General features: G+C 33.6%; 1 protein-coding gene across 1 annotated transcript; it reads right to left on the bottom strand.

Moving 5' to 3' along the window:
- Positions 1-2,619: 2,619 nt before the first annotated feature.
- LOC114368132 (cilia- and flagella-associated protein 251-like) lies at positions 2,620-3,147 on the bottom strand. The gene has a single exon (XM_028325482.1). It carries the CDS (start codon positions 3,145-3,147, stop codon positions 2,620-2,622), a length of 528 nt encoding a protein of 175 aa, XP_028181283.1.
- Positions 3,148-17,608: the final 14,461 nt, after the last annotated feature.

Raw genomic sequence — 17,608 nt, 5'->3', positions numbered from 1 at the left:
AGAAAACTTCCAAAGAAAAACGTCCGATTGATTTTTTTGATTATTTTATCCAAAGATATTTTGATTATTTTATTATTATTTTGCTTTTTTTGGTTTAACCGAGGTTACAACGTGAACGATCGGTTAGATTTTGTTTTAAAAGTGATTAAACGATATTACAACACAAATGATCGATTGAAATTCATTTTATCATTTATTAGGTGAGAAAACGGCTTAAATAAACGGTAAAAGCGCGTTAAAGACGGAAGAAAAGAAAATCAAAAATGAACGAAATGAAGATGAAAGCTTAAAAAACAAGAAATGAATTGAAAGTCTCAGATTCGAAAACTTACCCGTTGAAGAACGAAGAACGGATGAAGAACGGTGAAGAACGATGGAAAACCTTCACGGATTTGTTCACGGAAACGTCTCGGAAGCGTTACGGAAGCACCTCGGCTTGGATTTTCTACACGGAAACAATTTTTTTCACTCAAAACAGCTGAAATGCATAGCCAAGGGGATGAGGGATCCTTATAACAGCCTCATTTTGCCTATTTAAACAAAAAAGAGGGAGGAGGTTGCCGCCCAGCTCGCCCAGGAGAGCTTAGCTCGCCCAGGCGAGCTGGGTTGCTTCCTCTAGAAGCAATCCTGCTTCGAAAATACTCTGGAAGGCCCAAATTCAAAATTTCTAAAATTGCTATTTGCCACCCCTATTTAGATAAGTCCACCCCCTTCTTTCGTAATTTACGGAAAAGTTATGGAAGCCTATAGGACTTAACTTTCTTCTTTTTTCTCTTCCTTCTCACCCATATTAAGTGGAATATGCTTATTTAGGGTTATAGGAATTTTACGGAAGCATTACGGGAGTCCCGAAAGCCATTTTTTAACAAAACGGGGGAGGTGGTTGCTGCCCAGCTCGCCCAGGCGAGCTGGATTGCTTCCACCTTAAGCAAGGAAATGCCCAGAATCCTCTAGAAGGACCCAGATTTGAAAATTTCTATTTGCATCCCCCCCCCCCCATTTTACTAAATACATCCCCATTTTGCTTTTTTGCTGATTCTTTTTCCGTAACGTTACAGAACTTTACGGATTACATAACGATACATGTTTTTTTTCTGTAATGTCACAAAACCTTACAAATTGGGCAACAATCCCTTCTTTGACTTTTGGAATGTTGCAGAACTTTACGGATTGCCTAACGATGGGTGTCAAGTTCCTCGAAGCGGTCATGCGAAGGTCGCATCCCAACAAACATATGGTCCCCGGACGAAATTAGGGTATGGCAAGATGTATGTTATTCCGTCTATTATACCAGACTTTGCACTTTCTTGAAAATGAATTGTTGAAATTTATTTCAATTGCAGGTATGCAGATATATGTACCTCTAGGGTGACGAATTTTTTATATTACACACCGTTTATGTATTTTCACTCTCAGGAACAGGTATGCAGATCATCTTCTTTTCCTTATACCTCATCATCCAAATCCTTAAAGCATTAGGTTGTAAACTTGGACATTTTTCTTTCTTGTTTTGCAGAACCTTGCACATGATTCATACACACATTATTGTTCTCAAGTTGATAAGTTTCCTTCCTATGGAAAATTGAACCAAAATGGAGGAGAAATAGAAGAAACAGGTGTATCTTGTTGACTTGAAATAGATGTGTCATACAAGTGATTTAGCTCAGTTGATTGAATAGGATGTGTAAGTGTTGTAAATATTTTGATATCGTGTTCAATTCATGCAGATAAAAAAAATAGATGTTTCATTCAAACTTGTTTCACGTTGTGATGATGATATACGATATTATTCAAATTAATAAGTCTATGAAAGGCCCTAGATGTCGTGTTAATTTAACAATCCTTTAAAAGTCCCCATGTAAATAAAGATCATTGGTATTTTGGGTCAGCAAGAAGGATGCCGTAGTAAGGTACTTTCCCTAGACCAAGAGGTGTTTTAGTTGACTTTTGGTTTCATCGAGAGCAGTGGCCAAAGCAAAAAATGCAAGGGATTATGTTTTCAATTGAATCAGAATGGCAATCATACAATATAGTTGATATAATTAGATTGACATGACACTGTTGATAATCAATGAAATTTGATTATTTGTATATCCCTTTATTGGGTTCAAATGAATTATATTTCTACCTTCATGAAAAATATTTATGCATTTCCTTTGCATATAACTTGATCATTTCACTTGTTTCAAAGCTTGAATAACAAAAAAAAAAAAGCATGGCATCGATTATTGGTCTTTGGTTCATGTCGTGGTTTTAAATAGCATTCCGAACTCGCAATTGTGATCATAATATTAAGGTATTTTGACTCACCTGCAACGCAATCATAATCGTACACTACTACAAATTGGTCATTCAACATTGTCAAATCTACATTGGTTATTGGAAAACCGATGTAGTAAAACATGCGGTGACATTTTCGTGATTTAAACCAACTTTTTGAAGAAGTTAACGATAGTTTTATAAAACCGTCTTTGATTTGAATGTTTTGAAAGCGGTTTTCATCAAAACCATCTTTGTTTGTGACATGATTACTGCGGTTTTAGTTAGCACCGTCTTTAAACATATTTTAATTTCTTTATTTTTTCATTTTCTAACATTGAGAACTACGACTTTTCATTTTCACTCCTTAGGTTTATCAGAGGGTTTCATTCGTTCCTTTCTCTCTGCTACAACTATGGCGAAACCTGGGCAAGGTCGTGGCTCCCCCTCCGGTTCCATTTCAAGTTCCTCCTCTGGTTCCTCTTCCCCCTCCGACTCCCGTTCCTCCTGCCGCTCGTGCTCCTTTTCTTGGTCCTGTTCTCCCTCGCACTCCAAATCCTCTTCCCCCTCCTCCTCCTCCTCTTCCTCCCGAAGCTCCCGCAGCCTCAGCTGTCCCCCCGCAGAGGAGCCACTGTAAGGGTGTTTGGGAGTGCCGCCAGAACCACTACGTTCTGCGGATCTCAACGGCGACGGAGAGGAGGATGCCGGCGAAGATCGTGGCAGAGATGAGAGACATGGAGAGGTTGTGGACGGCAGGGAGTGGCCCAAGAGGGATTTGACGGTGGCAAAAGAGGAGAGAAAGAGAAAGGTGGAGGAGGATTGAGAGGAAGAGGTAGGAGGCGATTGAGGTGAAGAGGAAGGACCACGTGGCTCCCCATGATTGGGCATGGCTCCACCAAAACTAAAGATAATACACATTTCTATCACTTCATCTACTTTGTTTATTTTCTTCTCTGTCAAAACCCTGTTCTATCAGAAATCAACTAAAAGAAGCTCTCCCTCCCCCCTATAATAGCTTATCTAAACACGGTCTTAGTAGTAGCTTTTAAGTATTTTTTTTCTTTAATTTTCAATGTGTAGGATCTTCCACAAAGCAATGTTCTATATGGATATCACATAGATGGACCTTGAGATCGGGGTAAGGGGCATCGATTTGATAGCAGCATTGTGCTTGTTGATCCTTATGCGAAACTAGTTGAAGATATTTCGGGGATATTAGCATGAAGTTGTCTAAGTTTCTTGGCACATATGATTTTGATAGCTTGCCTTTTGATTGGGGAGAAAATTACAAGCTTCCAAATATTTCTGAGGTATTTTTCCTGCACAATTGGCTGTTATAAGTTATATTTATTACAATATTTTTCCTAGATCAAGGCTTCTTACAAGCTAATTTGTGTTATGTCTATGGATAGATCCTGCCTTTGCTTTGTATGCTATTACATCTTATGTCTAGTCTTCATTTCACTGAGGATATGTTTCTGGCTGAATGAAGTCTAATGTATGCTCTTCCATTTTCATCATTTTTGTGGCTGCTAATACAGAAAGATCTTGTTATATATGAGATGAATGTCTGGGCATTTACAAGTGATGAATCTAGTGGTTTGGATAGCAACATTCGTGGCAGCTACCTCAGTATGATTGAAAAGGTAATGTTTGTGTTATAATTAAGACAAATATGATGCATCACTTTGATTCATGAGTACAAATTTCTTAAAGTCACATTTCCTTGTGTTTATGAAATGGATTGAATAAAGTTTTCCTTTGGGTCCAACAGCAGTTCAACCATTAAAATATAGACAAATGAGAAAAATATGTTATATTGACAAAGATGGGGATTTGAATATTGGTTTGCTATTTTTGTAATGTATTGATGAAGTTTTGTAGCAGTTTCAAACCCTTGATGGAATAACATTTGACTCTTTACAAAAGTAATGGAAGGTATCTCCTTCCCCCACCACTAGAAGGGAACAGATTTCGATGAGTTTCAGTTAGTAAGGAAGTTTCAGTCTCTTGAATCGTACTTTGGCAAGGATATATAGCTCTCAAATCTGAAGGATAGATTTTCCAAAGAGAGTTATATTGGGCTTATCAAATCTTTCTTTGATATATCATAACAATACATGACATTGACACAACAAATCTTAATACACTGTGTATGCGAAATATATGCATGTTAAAAATGACTGGGATCTTAGAATGGTTTTAAACCTTCTATAGAAGATGAGAAAAAGTCATTTTCTTCATATTGCGCTCAGAATTGTGATGAGACTCATAGTCACAACTAGAAAATTTCAGTATGTTGGATGGCACATGTTATTTTTGTGTTCAATTTGTTCTATGGTAAATGCAAAGTTCATAAATGTAGTAGTTCTTAGATACTGTGTTACTGCCATATGTTTAAAAGAAGCTTTGTATGTTCTTGTTAGTTACTTGGAAATGATATTCTTGCGGTAATCTTGTAAGATACAACTAGAAGAAATAAAGTCTTAATACTAGGAAGCTTTTCCCACAAAATTATGTTACCATTTGGTATCACAGAAAAGGAGGTTGTATGCAATTCTTTAGTGGCTACACACTATCTTCAATTTTATGAAATATAGCTATTTATTTATTACTATGTGCTTCATACTTATTATTTGTTGTCTTTATTTAAACTTATTTTGTTGCTTGCCTATTAGATTCCACACCTTCTAAAGCTTGGAATCAATGCAGTAGAGTTGTTGCCTGTCTTTGAGTTTGATGAGTTGGAATTCCAGAAGCTTCCAAATCCCATAGATCACATGGTAAACTAGAAAAGTATTATGCTTTTTTTTTTTAGTCAAGGTTTCTTATTGAAGCTCTTCCTTATGTACTGTGTAATCCCCAACAAATCCTTACATTTTCTGGTATAGAGGTAGTAATGTTAATATTTCCCTAGTGTAACTTTGGAGTGGAAGTATGCTTTACATTATAATTTCCTAGTATACTTTGGAGTGGAAGTAATGTCTTCCTTATGAGATAATAAGCTTAACAATTTTCAGATCTTTTTTTTTTTTTGCTTTTAATTTACATGCTGAAGTCCAGGATGCAGAGCAATTGTTGACCTTATAATACAAAAAAATATTTTTGTGCTGTCAAATTTTTTTTTCTTTTTATGGTAAGCTTTTCAATGATTTCTCCTTTTGTCTATTGCATGCACTTCAAATTCAGATCAATGAGATAATCTTGAAATGCAAAAGATGTTGCAATTTGGAGTGATAGTTTCTATATTTCAGTTTTATTTTAGACAGTTTTTAATTTTCCCAGGTAACTTTATATCTCGATTAATTAATTTTCCCAGGTAATTATCCTTGTATTTACCTGTGATCATTTTCATCCTTACCCTCTCACTTAGTGTTAGTGTAGTTTTATTAGGTAAGTATCATCTTATGGAGCACCGCTTTGTGGACATTCACTTTGATATTTTTTATTTTTCCCAGGTTATTACTTACTTACTATTAGTACCCATGGTAAATGTTGGGGTTGGCTACTGTTTACCAACATGTCATATATATTTTATTAAATATAAATACTAAAATAGCTTGTAAAAAATATGATATTAATTACTAGTTATCAAAATATATTGTTACTCACAAAAAAAAAAGTTAGCTAGTGAAAAATTGTGATTCGATTTCTAAATATGCTTTCAGATAAAAGAAATATTAAATGAATTTTTCTTTAAATCAAATAAAGGCATATTTATTAATCTAACTTTTAGAAAGTTAATAATGCACCCATGTGCTAAATTGCTTTGGGCGAGTAGCAGTCACACACCCTAAATGAAATTGATTTCTGATTTAATAAGTCAAGAGACACTCATGATCTTTGACACGGGACAAAAATAACAAAAATTATAAATACTTTTTAATTATTTGCTTTCTTTAAAGACAAATTCACGTTAAATAAGCTTTGTATATACATTGGTAGTTGCAATTTTTCATTTCGATGGCTTATTTTTTATTTTCTTTTTTTCCAACTTACAGGTGGAGTAGGTATTGTACACATGATTCAAAAGATTGAAAATAAAGAGTATATGGGATTTGGAGATCTTTGCACCTACAGAAAATAAACGTTAGAGAAATTTATATACATTGATGCTAGCTTGATATATATATATATATATATTTTGGTGTGTGTGTGAGATTTCATCTTTTCTTGCATTGTAGTTGTTTGTGGTTCCTTTTTTTTTGGGAAATTTACATAAGGATGTGATTTCTGATTTTTGGAAATTTTGATATGCTGACATTGGTGGTCTTCCTTCTTTCAGGCTTCCATTCATTAAAACATACAAGTTTGTGGCTTTCAAACAATTATATGGGGAGTTATGTGTCTAAGGTGAGAATATTTGGATGCATCAATCATTCATAATCTTTATTCTCATGTTTCTAATGCTTGTAGAACAAAGCTAAGGATAATGATTCTGATCATAATGTGGATTTTGCTGCTGGGAATGTGAAACTTATTACCACCAAAGAAGCGTGGGACCAATATTTGGAAGAAGCAAGGAGGGCTGGCAAAATTGTAAGTTTCCCTCTTGTTTACTCTGTAGGACGGTAAAATTAAAGACCCATTACATTTCTTAAACTATTCTTTTATTTTACTCTTTAGCTTGATGTTTGTTCCTTTTTATAAGACTTAATACATTGTTAGAGTTTGTGGTCTTAGTTCCTTTGTCCCACATCCCTTGGTCTGTAAAACTTGTGTGGTCTTAGTCCCTCATCGCTTGGTTTGTAAAAACATGTGTCTCATTAGTGTTATATATAGAGACACCTTGTAAGCTTTTATGTGCAAGTAATAAAAAGTTCTCCTAGTGTAGCCGTGGACGTAGGCACATACATTGTGTGCTGAACCACGTTAAACTTGGTGTCTTTTTCTTTCTTCCCTTTATTTCTTTCTCTTCTTTTATTGCTCTATACTAACAACTGGTATCAAGAGCTTTTGGTTACTCCACGGGATTTCCTTAGTTTAAAGGAATTAGTGGGTCTTCTTAGTTTAGAGGAGGCAGTGAAAGTAATGGCATTAGAAGAGGGGAAGGTGAAGATCGAGAAGTTCGATGGCAGAGATTTCAGCTTTTGGAAGATGCAGATAGAGGATTATCTATATTAGAAGAAGCTGTATCAGCCCTTATCAGGGGTTAAGCCAGAAGATATGAAGCAAAAAGAATGGAACTTGCTAGATCGACAAGCTCTTGGCGTGATCAAATTGACATTAGCCAAGAATGTCACGTTCAACATCGTGAACGAGAAGACTACTGCAGGCTTAATGAAGGCGTTATCAGATATGTACGAGAAGCCGTCGGCAGCCAACAAAGTATACTTGATGCGCCGGTTGTTCAACCTCAAGATGGGAGAAGGTATCTCTCTAACTAATCATATTAATGAATTTAATACTATTCTTGCCCAATTGGAATTAATGCTGATTAAATTTGAGGATGAGGTGAAGACATTGATTTTATTGTCATCACTACCGGATAGTTGGGCTGCAACTGTTACTGCAGTTAGTAGTTCTACAAGGGAGAACACATTAAAGCTTAGTGACATCCGTGACTTGATCTTAAGCGAAGATGTTCGCAAGAGAGATTCAATAGAATCTTCCAGTCATGTTTCCAATTCAACATTGAATATTGAAGGCAGGGGAAGGACTACCCAGAAGGGTCAGAATGGTCGAGGCAGATCAAAGTCAAGAGGGAAAGGTCAGAGAAAATTTCAAAGTGACGTTACTTGCTGGAATTGTGACAAGAGAGGTCACTTTAGCAATCAGTGCAAGGCACCAAAGAAGATCAAGTCGCACAAAAACAAGAAGCGCGATGATGATGAATCCGCAAATGCAGCAACTGATGAACTTGATGATGCATTAATTTGCAGTTTAGATAGTCCTGTTGATTCATGGATCATGGACTCAGGTGCGTCGTTCCACACTACTCCCTCTAAAGATTTATTGTCTAACTATATTTATGGAATATTTGGAAAAGTTTACCTTGCAGATGGAAAATCTCTTGACATTGTCGGAAGAGGTGATATCAACATCAAGACCTCCAGTGGATCCCTATGGACATTGCACAATGTCAGACATATTCCTGCCTTAAAGAGAAATTTAATATCTATAGGGTAGTTGGATGATAAGGGACATCACACCACTTTTGGAGATGGAGCTTGGAAGGTAACAAAAGGCAATCTCGTTGTGGCTCGTGGAAAGAAGCGAGGATCTCTTTACATGATTGCAGATGAGGATATGGTAGCAGTTACTGAGGCTGTCAATAATTCAACCATGTGGCATCAAAGACTTGGACACATGAGTGAAAAAGGAATGAAGCTTATGGCGGCAAAGGGTAAGCTATCAAGCCTCAAGCATGTTGATGTTGGTGCTTGTGAACATTGTATCCTTGGAAAGCATAAAAAGGTCAGCTTCTTAAGGGTAGGGAAGACTCTTAAAGTTGAAAAGCTAGAATTGGTGCACACAGATGTTTGGGGGCCAACCCCAGTGAAATCTGTTGGAAACTCACGCTATTATGTCACCTTTATCGACGACTCTACCATAAAGGTATGGGTTTATTTTCTTAAAAATAAATCTGATGTGTTTTCAGTGTTTAAAAGATAGAAAACAGAAGTTAAAAATCAGACAGGTCTAAAGGTTAAAAGTCTGAAATCTGACAATGGCAGGGAGTATGATAGTCAGGAGTTTAAAGACTTCTGTTCAGAACATGGGATCAGAATGATCAAGACAATACCAGGAACACCGGAGCAAAACGGTGTTGCAGAAAGGATGAATAGAACCTTGAACGAGAGAGCAAGGTGTATGCGAATCCAATCTGGCTTGCCTAAAGCATTCTGGGCATAAGCAATAAACATAGCAGCATATCTCATCAATAGAGGACCATCAATTCCTTTGAATTATCAATTGCCTAAAGAAGTATGGTCTGGAAAGGAGGTAAAACTTTCAACATTTGAGAATTTTTGGTTGTGTTTCATATATACTGACAGACTCCAATAGTAGAGATAAATTGGATCCGAAGGCGAGGAAGTGTTATTTTATTGGTTATGGATCTGACATGTATGGCTACAGGTTTTGGGATGACCAAATCAAGAAAGTTATCAGAAGCAGGAATGTTACTTTTAATGAGAACTTATTTTATAAGGACAAATTTTCTGCAGAATCTACATGTGCAGGTAAACTGTCAGAAATTTTTGAGAAAGCAACACTTGAAGAAATTTCAGAAAGTAATGTAGCCAACAAAAACCAGAGTACAGACGTAGAGGTTGTGTCAGAACCAGAACCATTAACTCCTCCAAGAAAATCTAGCAGAATTTCAGTACCACCAGATAGGTATTCCCCTTCATTGCATTATTTCTTTTTAACTGATGCTGGTGAGCCAGAATGTTTCAGTGAGGCTACACAGGGGAATGACACTATTGAGTGGGAGCTAGCGATGAAAGATGAGATGACATCCCTTTAGAATAATAAGACGTGGTCTTTAACTAAATTTCCAGAAGGAAAGAAAGCGTTACAAAATAGGTGGGTCTATAGGCTAAAGGAAGAATCTGACGGTAGAAGAAGATACAAGGCGAGACTTGTGGTGAAAGGGTTTCAGCAGAAACAAGGACTTGATTTCACAGATATCTTCTCTCCAGTTGTAAAGATGACTACCATTAGAGTTATTCTGAGCATAGTAGCTACAAAGAATCTTCACTTGGAGCAGTTAGATGTTAAAATTGCATTCTTGCATGGGGATTTAGAGGAAGACATCTATATGACCCAACCAGAAGGTTTTGAAGTGCCAACGAGGAGAATCTTGTGTGCAAGCTTCACAAAAGTTTATGTGGCTTGAAACAAGCACCGAGGCAGTGGTACAAGAAGTTTAATGAGTTTATGAGCAACTCAGGATTCAACAGATGTGACATGGACCATTGCTGCTATGTTAAGAAATATACTAATAGTTATGTTATCCTTGTCGTGTATGTTGATGACATGTTGATTGCAGGATCTAGTATGGCAGAAATTAACAAGTTGAAGCAGCAGTTGGCAGAAAACTTTGAAATGAAGCATCTTGGTCCAGCTAAACAAATCCTTGGTATGAGAATTCTTAGAAACAGATCAGAAGGAATTTTGAAGCTGTCTCAGGAGAAATATATACACAAGTTGCTTGACAGGTTTTACCTTGGAGATTCTAAGACCAAGAATACCCCTTTAGGATCTCATTTGAAGTTTTCAAAGAAGCAATCTTTGCAAACAGATGAAGAAAAATGTTACATGTCAAGAGTACCATATGCATCAGCAGTTGGGAGGTTGATGTATGCTATGGTGTGTACCAGACCTGACATAGCACATGCAGTGGGAGTTGTCAATAGGTTCCTATCAAATCCAGCAAAGGAGCATTGGGAAGGCGTAAAGTGGATACTCAGATATCTGAAGGGTACTTCAAAGATGTGTTTGTGCTTCAAAAAAGGCAATCTCACTTTACAGGGATTTTCAGATGCAGACTTGGGAGGAGATTTTGATACCAAGAAAAGCACCACAAGCTACATTTTTACCTTGGGAGGTATTGCTGTGAGTTGGAAGTCTAAACTTCAAGATAGAGTTACTCTCTCAACCATGGAAGCCAAGTACATAGCTATCTCAGAAGCAGCTAAGGAGATGATTTGGCTAAAGAATTTTCTCAATGAATTAGGGAAAGAACAAGATGACGCTCCAATGTTTAGTGACAGTCAAAGTGCTATAAGTCTTGCTAAGAATCCAGTCTTCCATTCTAGATGCAAGCATATTCAATTAAGATACCATTTTATCAGGGAATTGATAAATGATGGAGACTTATTTTTATTGAAGATCTTAGGATCAGAGAATCCAGCAGATATGTTGACTAAAGTTGTTACAACTGACAAACTGAGGCTTTGCATTGCCTCAGTTGGCCTTCAAGGATAATTGAAGATGAAGTCGCTACACTAGGCAAAGAGTCGATGAACTTATTGCTTACAAGGAGCTGCTAGAGTTTGGAACTTAGACCCCAAGTGGGAGAATTGTTAGAGTTTGTGGTCTTAGTTCCTTTGTCCCACATCGCTTGGTCTGTAAAACTTGTGTGGTCTTAGTCCCACATCGCTTGGTTTGTAAAAACATGTGTCTCATTAGTATATATAGAGACACCTTGTAAGATTTTATGTGCAAGTAATAAAAAGTTCTCCTAGTGTAGCCATGGACGTAGGCACATACATTGTGTGCTGAACCACGTTAAACTTGGTGTCTTTTTCTTTCTTCCCTTTATTTCTTTCTCTTCTTTTATTGCTCTATACTAACATACATAATATATTGTTATAATTCGTAATGAGAAGAGAAATCCGAAGCTAGAAGCTACTCATTTGAAAAAGGCCAAAGAACTTTATACCAAAGTAGGTCTTTTTATGTTTCTTACTTCTCAACTTTTGGTCTGTAGTTATATATCTGCTTACAATATCTCCACTAATCATTTCATTCACATGATATGCATAGAAAATTAGAAATTAAGAAAATCAACTAAAGTCATTTGGGAACAGCTTAAGTACCAGGTTGACTTGGTCCTTGATATGGTATTATAGCTACTATGAATAAGTGGTCAAGAGTTTGATCCATGGGCATTACTGCTATTACCTGTCATTCATAGTTTCCTTTGGTGGACATTACTGCTTTGACTTTGTGCAGCCAAAGTGTTTGTTGAAAATATATTAGCTTACTATGCATTTTTTTATATTCCTACCATGTTATACTTACAATCTATACAACATGCAGGGGTCCTAGGAGAATGCATTGTGTCATGGATTCCATTCCTGCCACTGCAATTGAAACTAGAGGTGTAGCACCTACACAGACTGTTGGTTAGGAAATTCGTCTTATTCAAAATATTTTGTTCAATTTCATTATACTTTGCACACATAGCTTCTTGTATTTATTCATTGTATTTGGATTGTATTACATATAAGCAATGTAGCTTCTTGTATTTATTCATTAACTAATTTATTCATTAGATTTCGCGAAAAAAAAACCTCATTCTACATCGGTTGACTTATAACCGATGTAGAAACACTCCCCATTCTACATCGGTTTTATCCTCAGAACCAATGTAGAACACTCACATTCTACATCGGTTGTCCCTTCACAACCAATGTAGAACAATCCCCATTCTAAGATGGGTCTGGCACCATGCCCGTCTTCGTACCCATGTCCTTCAAAGACGGTCGTTCAATCGATGTTGAAGGGTCTAGGGTTTTCAACGACATCGACTACCACCACGGATCATAACCGATGTAAAAAGACCATCAGAATTGATGTAAAATACTTTTTTTTTTAGTAGTGGTACCTACAATAAAAAAGTTTTCTTACTCACTATAACGCAATTACGACCATAACAGAAATTTAATATCATGGTCCATGTAATTCTTCATTCCCTAAGAACTGTTATCCTTTGCTTTTGATGCCACGTTTCTTTTCTTTAAAACATAATAAATATCAAAGCTGAAGAAAAGTTCATGTATTTGGATTTAAAAAAAAACATGGGAATAACCAAAGTTGCATAAATAGAGATGTAATGAACCATTAGTCAATTGCATTGATTCTTTAAAAAAAAAAAAAAGTTTAAAGCCAAATAGCTACGAGGAAGAAAAGGCAAACTCCTAACCATATGAACTGATCTTAGGTAATTGGTGAAAATTACTCTAACTAAAGAGAGAAGGAAACATGTAAGAAAGAAGGTTTAACAACACATTTTTTAATACACTTATTTTAACATATATAGTTGAAATTTATTAAAAATTTGTAAAATTATGAGAGTTATTAAATATGAATATGAAAATAAGATTTATTATCTTTTCTAATTTTTAAGAAATTTCAACCGATAAAAGATAGTGTTTAAAAAAATACATTCAAGAGTATATTATTAATATTTCTCAACAAGTAAATGCTTCCAATCGATTCTTTCTCAATTATGACTTAAACAAAAAAAAATGCTATTAATATTCTCCTTAGTGTCATTATTAGTGTTTTAAAAAATCTAATATGGCCAGTTTGATTGATTCCATTTTAAAGTGGACCGTTGGCTGATCAACTCAAGTCACTCAAACCAGTCCTTTAAAATTTGCATGGATTCCCTGTAGTTAACCATATGATTGCTGAGTTTTACATTCATAATCCAATGGATTGATTTTTTAAAGTTTATATTTTATTAACTTTTTAATATATGAAAAATGAAATTAACACTAGAGATTCTCCTGTGCACTCTCTTTGCGACTACTGAGAACACCTATGGCAAGTATATTGACCCAGACATAATTGGACACGGAAAAATTTAGAACATTATTCCACAGAATAAACATATAATTGGACGATATTTGAAAATCGAACACGGGTTGTATTGTCGCATTAACTAAATAAATCATTATTACTAATGTGAATATAATAAAACCTTATACCAGTGTCCATTTTGCTAACCCATTAGATTTGAAGAATTTTTACAAGAGAAATTACAAGAGAAGCAGAATTTTTAAACACAAGAACTATAACTCAAAGCGTAGAACATATTCAATGACGACAAAGATTGTCAGGGCATAAATTCACCGATTATTCATATGAAATTAATCTCTCGTCATCAATAATTTATATAATAAAAATATAAAAATGAGAAAATCTTACATAAAAAAATAAAAATAATAAAATTCTATCTGAAAGAAGAAAACAGATACATATTCAAGTACCTTATGAAAATAAGATAAGACTTATAAGTTATTAACTTTTTTCATCTTAATATTATCCTCACTAGTTTATTTAAAATATTTTTTCATCATTGTATTCCATTTAAAAATCCTTTTATTTATTTTAACATCCTTACAACACTAGATGGCATATTTATTTTTTTAGTTATTATGAAACATGAAATCTAATTTTTTTTGTTTAGTTTAATGTTAAACTATTTATTTTTATGAATTAATACATTGTTAATTTTTTTAAGAAAAAATGTTTGGTCACTAAAAAAAAGTTGATAAAAAAATAAAAATTATAAAGAAAAACATTTTAAAAAAATTAAAAAAGATAAGGAATAATTTGATTTTAAAAAATATTAGTTTATTAAAAATTAATTTTAAACCATATGAGTATAATCATCAAATATTTACTGTTCTTTTATAATACAAAATTATTGTCTTACTTTTAAGATGGTAAGCTATTAAAAAATAAATTTAAATATTAGAATATTAAATATATTTTCTTACGTCATTTGATATTTATCAACTAACTTATTAGTTAATCTTATCAAGTACTCTAAATTTAATTAGCTAGTGTAATTAGAAAGCTAGATGAAAAACCTTATAAGCTGTAAAAGAAATGCAATTAAACCTAATAATATTCATTTAAAGGGAAATAAACGTAAAATTAATTAGTTCTGATCTCCCTTGGATCGTGCCTATATGAAAGGAAATAACCAGCTGATTATTCACACAAGTAAAGACAACAAACAAATATCTATGATTTTTGCTTAGGACCAAATTAATGTATGGTAAACAATAGCTGAATAGTACCAATCCTTTAAATGATGTAGATATATGGTGAAAGGAAAAATATAGATATTATGAAACGGGACACATGCATGGTCCATGCCTTTGAACGATGAATCATTGACATGTGGCAGAGTTTTCACATCCACCACCAAATTAAGGTTACCCTACCCTTGTGGACCTGGAGTTCACACACAAACGTGAATTTCACAAGATTTGTTTGTAGTTGAAGGTTATGCATGCTTAGGGCAAAGTGGTTGGCAATTAAAACCTTTACTTTTCAATTTTCATCAACTCAAAAAATGATCATATTCCACTTTTCAAATCTGATATTTCATTATTGGATTAGAGAATCTCAACCAGATTTGTGGCCACAATTTGTTTTCATGTGAACATCCATCGCTTCAATACACCCACACCAGGAACATGCATGCCTCTTGTTTATTTAGAAATTAAGGTGAATTAAGAATGAAAATATGAAATGAAACCAATCTTATACACTCCCTTTCGAGACAACTGAACCGTGGCATGTGGTGCTAAAAATTCAGGTGTTGGATATAATACGCGTGACTCTTATTGACGCGACATCATATTTATTGGTGACCTTTTGTGTTCGTGATTTTTTGCGGACACTGAAAAATGTGAAGGTAGTTTGAGAAGATATGGGGTTGCGGTCACAGAAAATCTCCACAAAATGGTTTGGGAAGGTGAATGGCGGATTAGGACCCGAAGCGTCAGTGGCACAATTTATTTAAACAACTTATCTAATAATATAAAAGAGGGAAGAAAAAATAGTAAATTCAAACATATAAAAATAAATATAAAATTTTAAAATAAATATTTATAATTTTATTAAAAAAATAAAATATATTTATTTATCCTCACATAAAAAAAAGTTAGGGGATTTAAACATATAAAATTAGGATTATAAAATATAAAATTTTAAGATAAATACATGAAACTTTATTAAAATGAGAAAGTACATGTATCCATTCTCAAATACGTATAGGTCCACGCTCCCGGGAAAGATCATTTAGGAACTATTTAATTTTTTCCACTATCAAATTAGTGTGAAACCCTCATTAATTTTATTGACAAATCATCTTTGTCAAGAATCTAAGAGATCATCTTTATCATCTTTAGTGAGATATTTCATTTCAATCATATTTTTTCATTAAGACTTAGAGTAAAATCCTACTTGTACCAACCACATGATGATTTGTGATTATTTCATTTAAAGGTGTGTTCTATCAAATGATAGGAGGATTTAAATTCAGTGAAAAACAATTTAAGTGAAAATTTGGTTGAAAACCACCGAGTGAAAATTGGTTGAAGGCTGCAAATGTAAATTTCATATGGCTCATCCTAAAACTAGAATATATATATATGCAAGGAATAACACTAATGCTTTTATGTTAGAATATTATAAATATTTTATCAAAAGAATATTATAAGATCTTTTTTTGTGAATAATATTTTTTATTTATAGGAATTAAACACATCTAGATATTTATCATGCTCAATTGAGCTAGACCCCTTGATTTTTGGTGAATAATATAAGATGTTACAACAAATTTCCTTTTTTAATATAAAATATGAAAAAAAAGAATATCAAAGGTTTCTTAAATTAATGGTTCTAAGATAATTACACCAAACTTTTTAAATGTTGTAAGATATTAAAAGGGTAAATAGTCACTTTTGTCTCTTAATGTGTAATTCGCGAACAAATGCGTCTATGAAAGATGAAAATACAAAATTTAGTTCCTGCAAGTGTAAAAAGTGCGACAAATATATTTGGTTGTTAACTTTCATCCGTCACAGTTAATAAACTAGCTTACATGGCACAGAGGGACAAATTTGTCACTGAAATGATTGTCAGCATAGGGGTATATTTGTCATAATAATTTTTGACTTTTCGTCTTCCCACCCCGCTAACAAATGCGTCGTGAAAGATGAAAATACAAAATTTAATCCCTAAAAGTATAAAAAAGTACAATAAATATATTCAGGTGTTAATAATAAATTGTGACTAATTATTGTTGTTGTTGTTATTATTATTATTATGTGTTTGTAATTTACTGTTCCTATTCGTTTAGTACTTATGCAATATATTTTTTAAATTTCCTTTTAATATATATATATATATATATATATATATATATATATATATATTATTTTGATTTCCTTTTCAAAGCTTAATCTTTGTTGTTAAATTTTTTTTTCTTATATCTTATAATTCTATCAAATTTGTACTAAATTTCTCACTTTTAATCTTTAAAATTATTTCATATCTCAATTTCAACTTAAATATCTTTATATTTAGATGGAAAATAATATGTCAGATGGTTTTGAGTAGAAAAAACACAACCGGCCACGAGATCAAATTTATTTATTTTAAAAAAAAGAATTTAACCAATTATTTTTTTTAAAAAAAAAAGTCTCACAAAATTTAAACTAGATAAAGCTAAAGTGAAATTATAAGTCTTTTTTCTTAATCAATAAAATGTATATATATACCTCAAATATGAAAGAATCTCTTGGATAAACCTTATGTGCTTCCACTTGAGACAATATTTATTATACATAATATGAATGAAATGAAAACAGTTACTAACAAATAAAGAACCTAAATAAATTTAAATAAAAAATACAATAATGCTCAAACTAATACAAATGTTAACTTAAAAAAATTAAAAAAAAACCAATACAGAGGTTTATTATTTGTCTTTGGAACATAGAGTTGTATCTCTCGTTGATTTAGGAGCTGCAACGACCTTGCATTCCATTTGACATACGTACATAATAAATATTAATAATTAATTGAA

Source organism: Glycine soja, chromosome 9 (assembly GCF_004193775.1).
Source record: "Glycine soja cultivar W05 chromosome 9, ASM419377v2, whole genome shotgun sequence".
NCBI classification, from domain to species: Eukaryota; Viridiplantae; Streptophyta; class Magnoliopsida; order Fabales; family Fabaceae; genus Glycine; species Glycine soja.
Note: the sequence above shows the minus strand (reverse complement) of the source record. Positions and strands in the feature narration are given on the sequence as shown.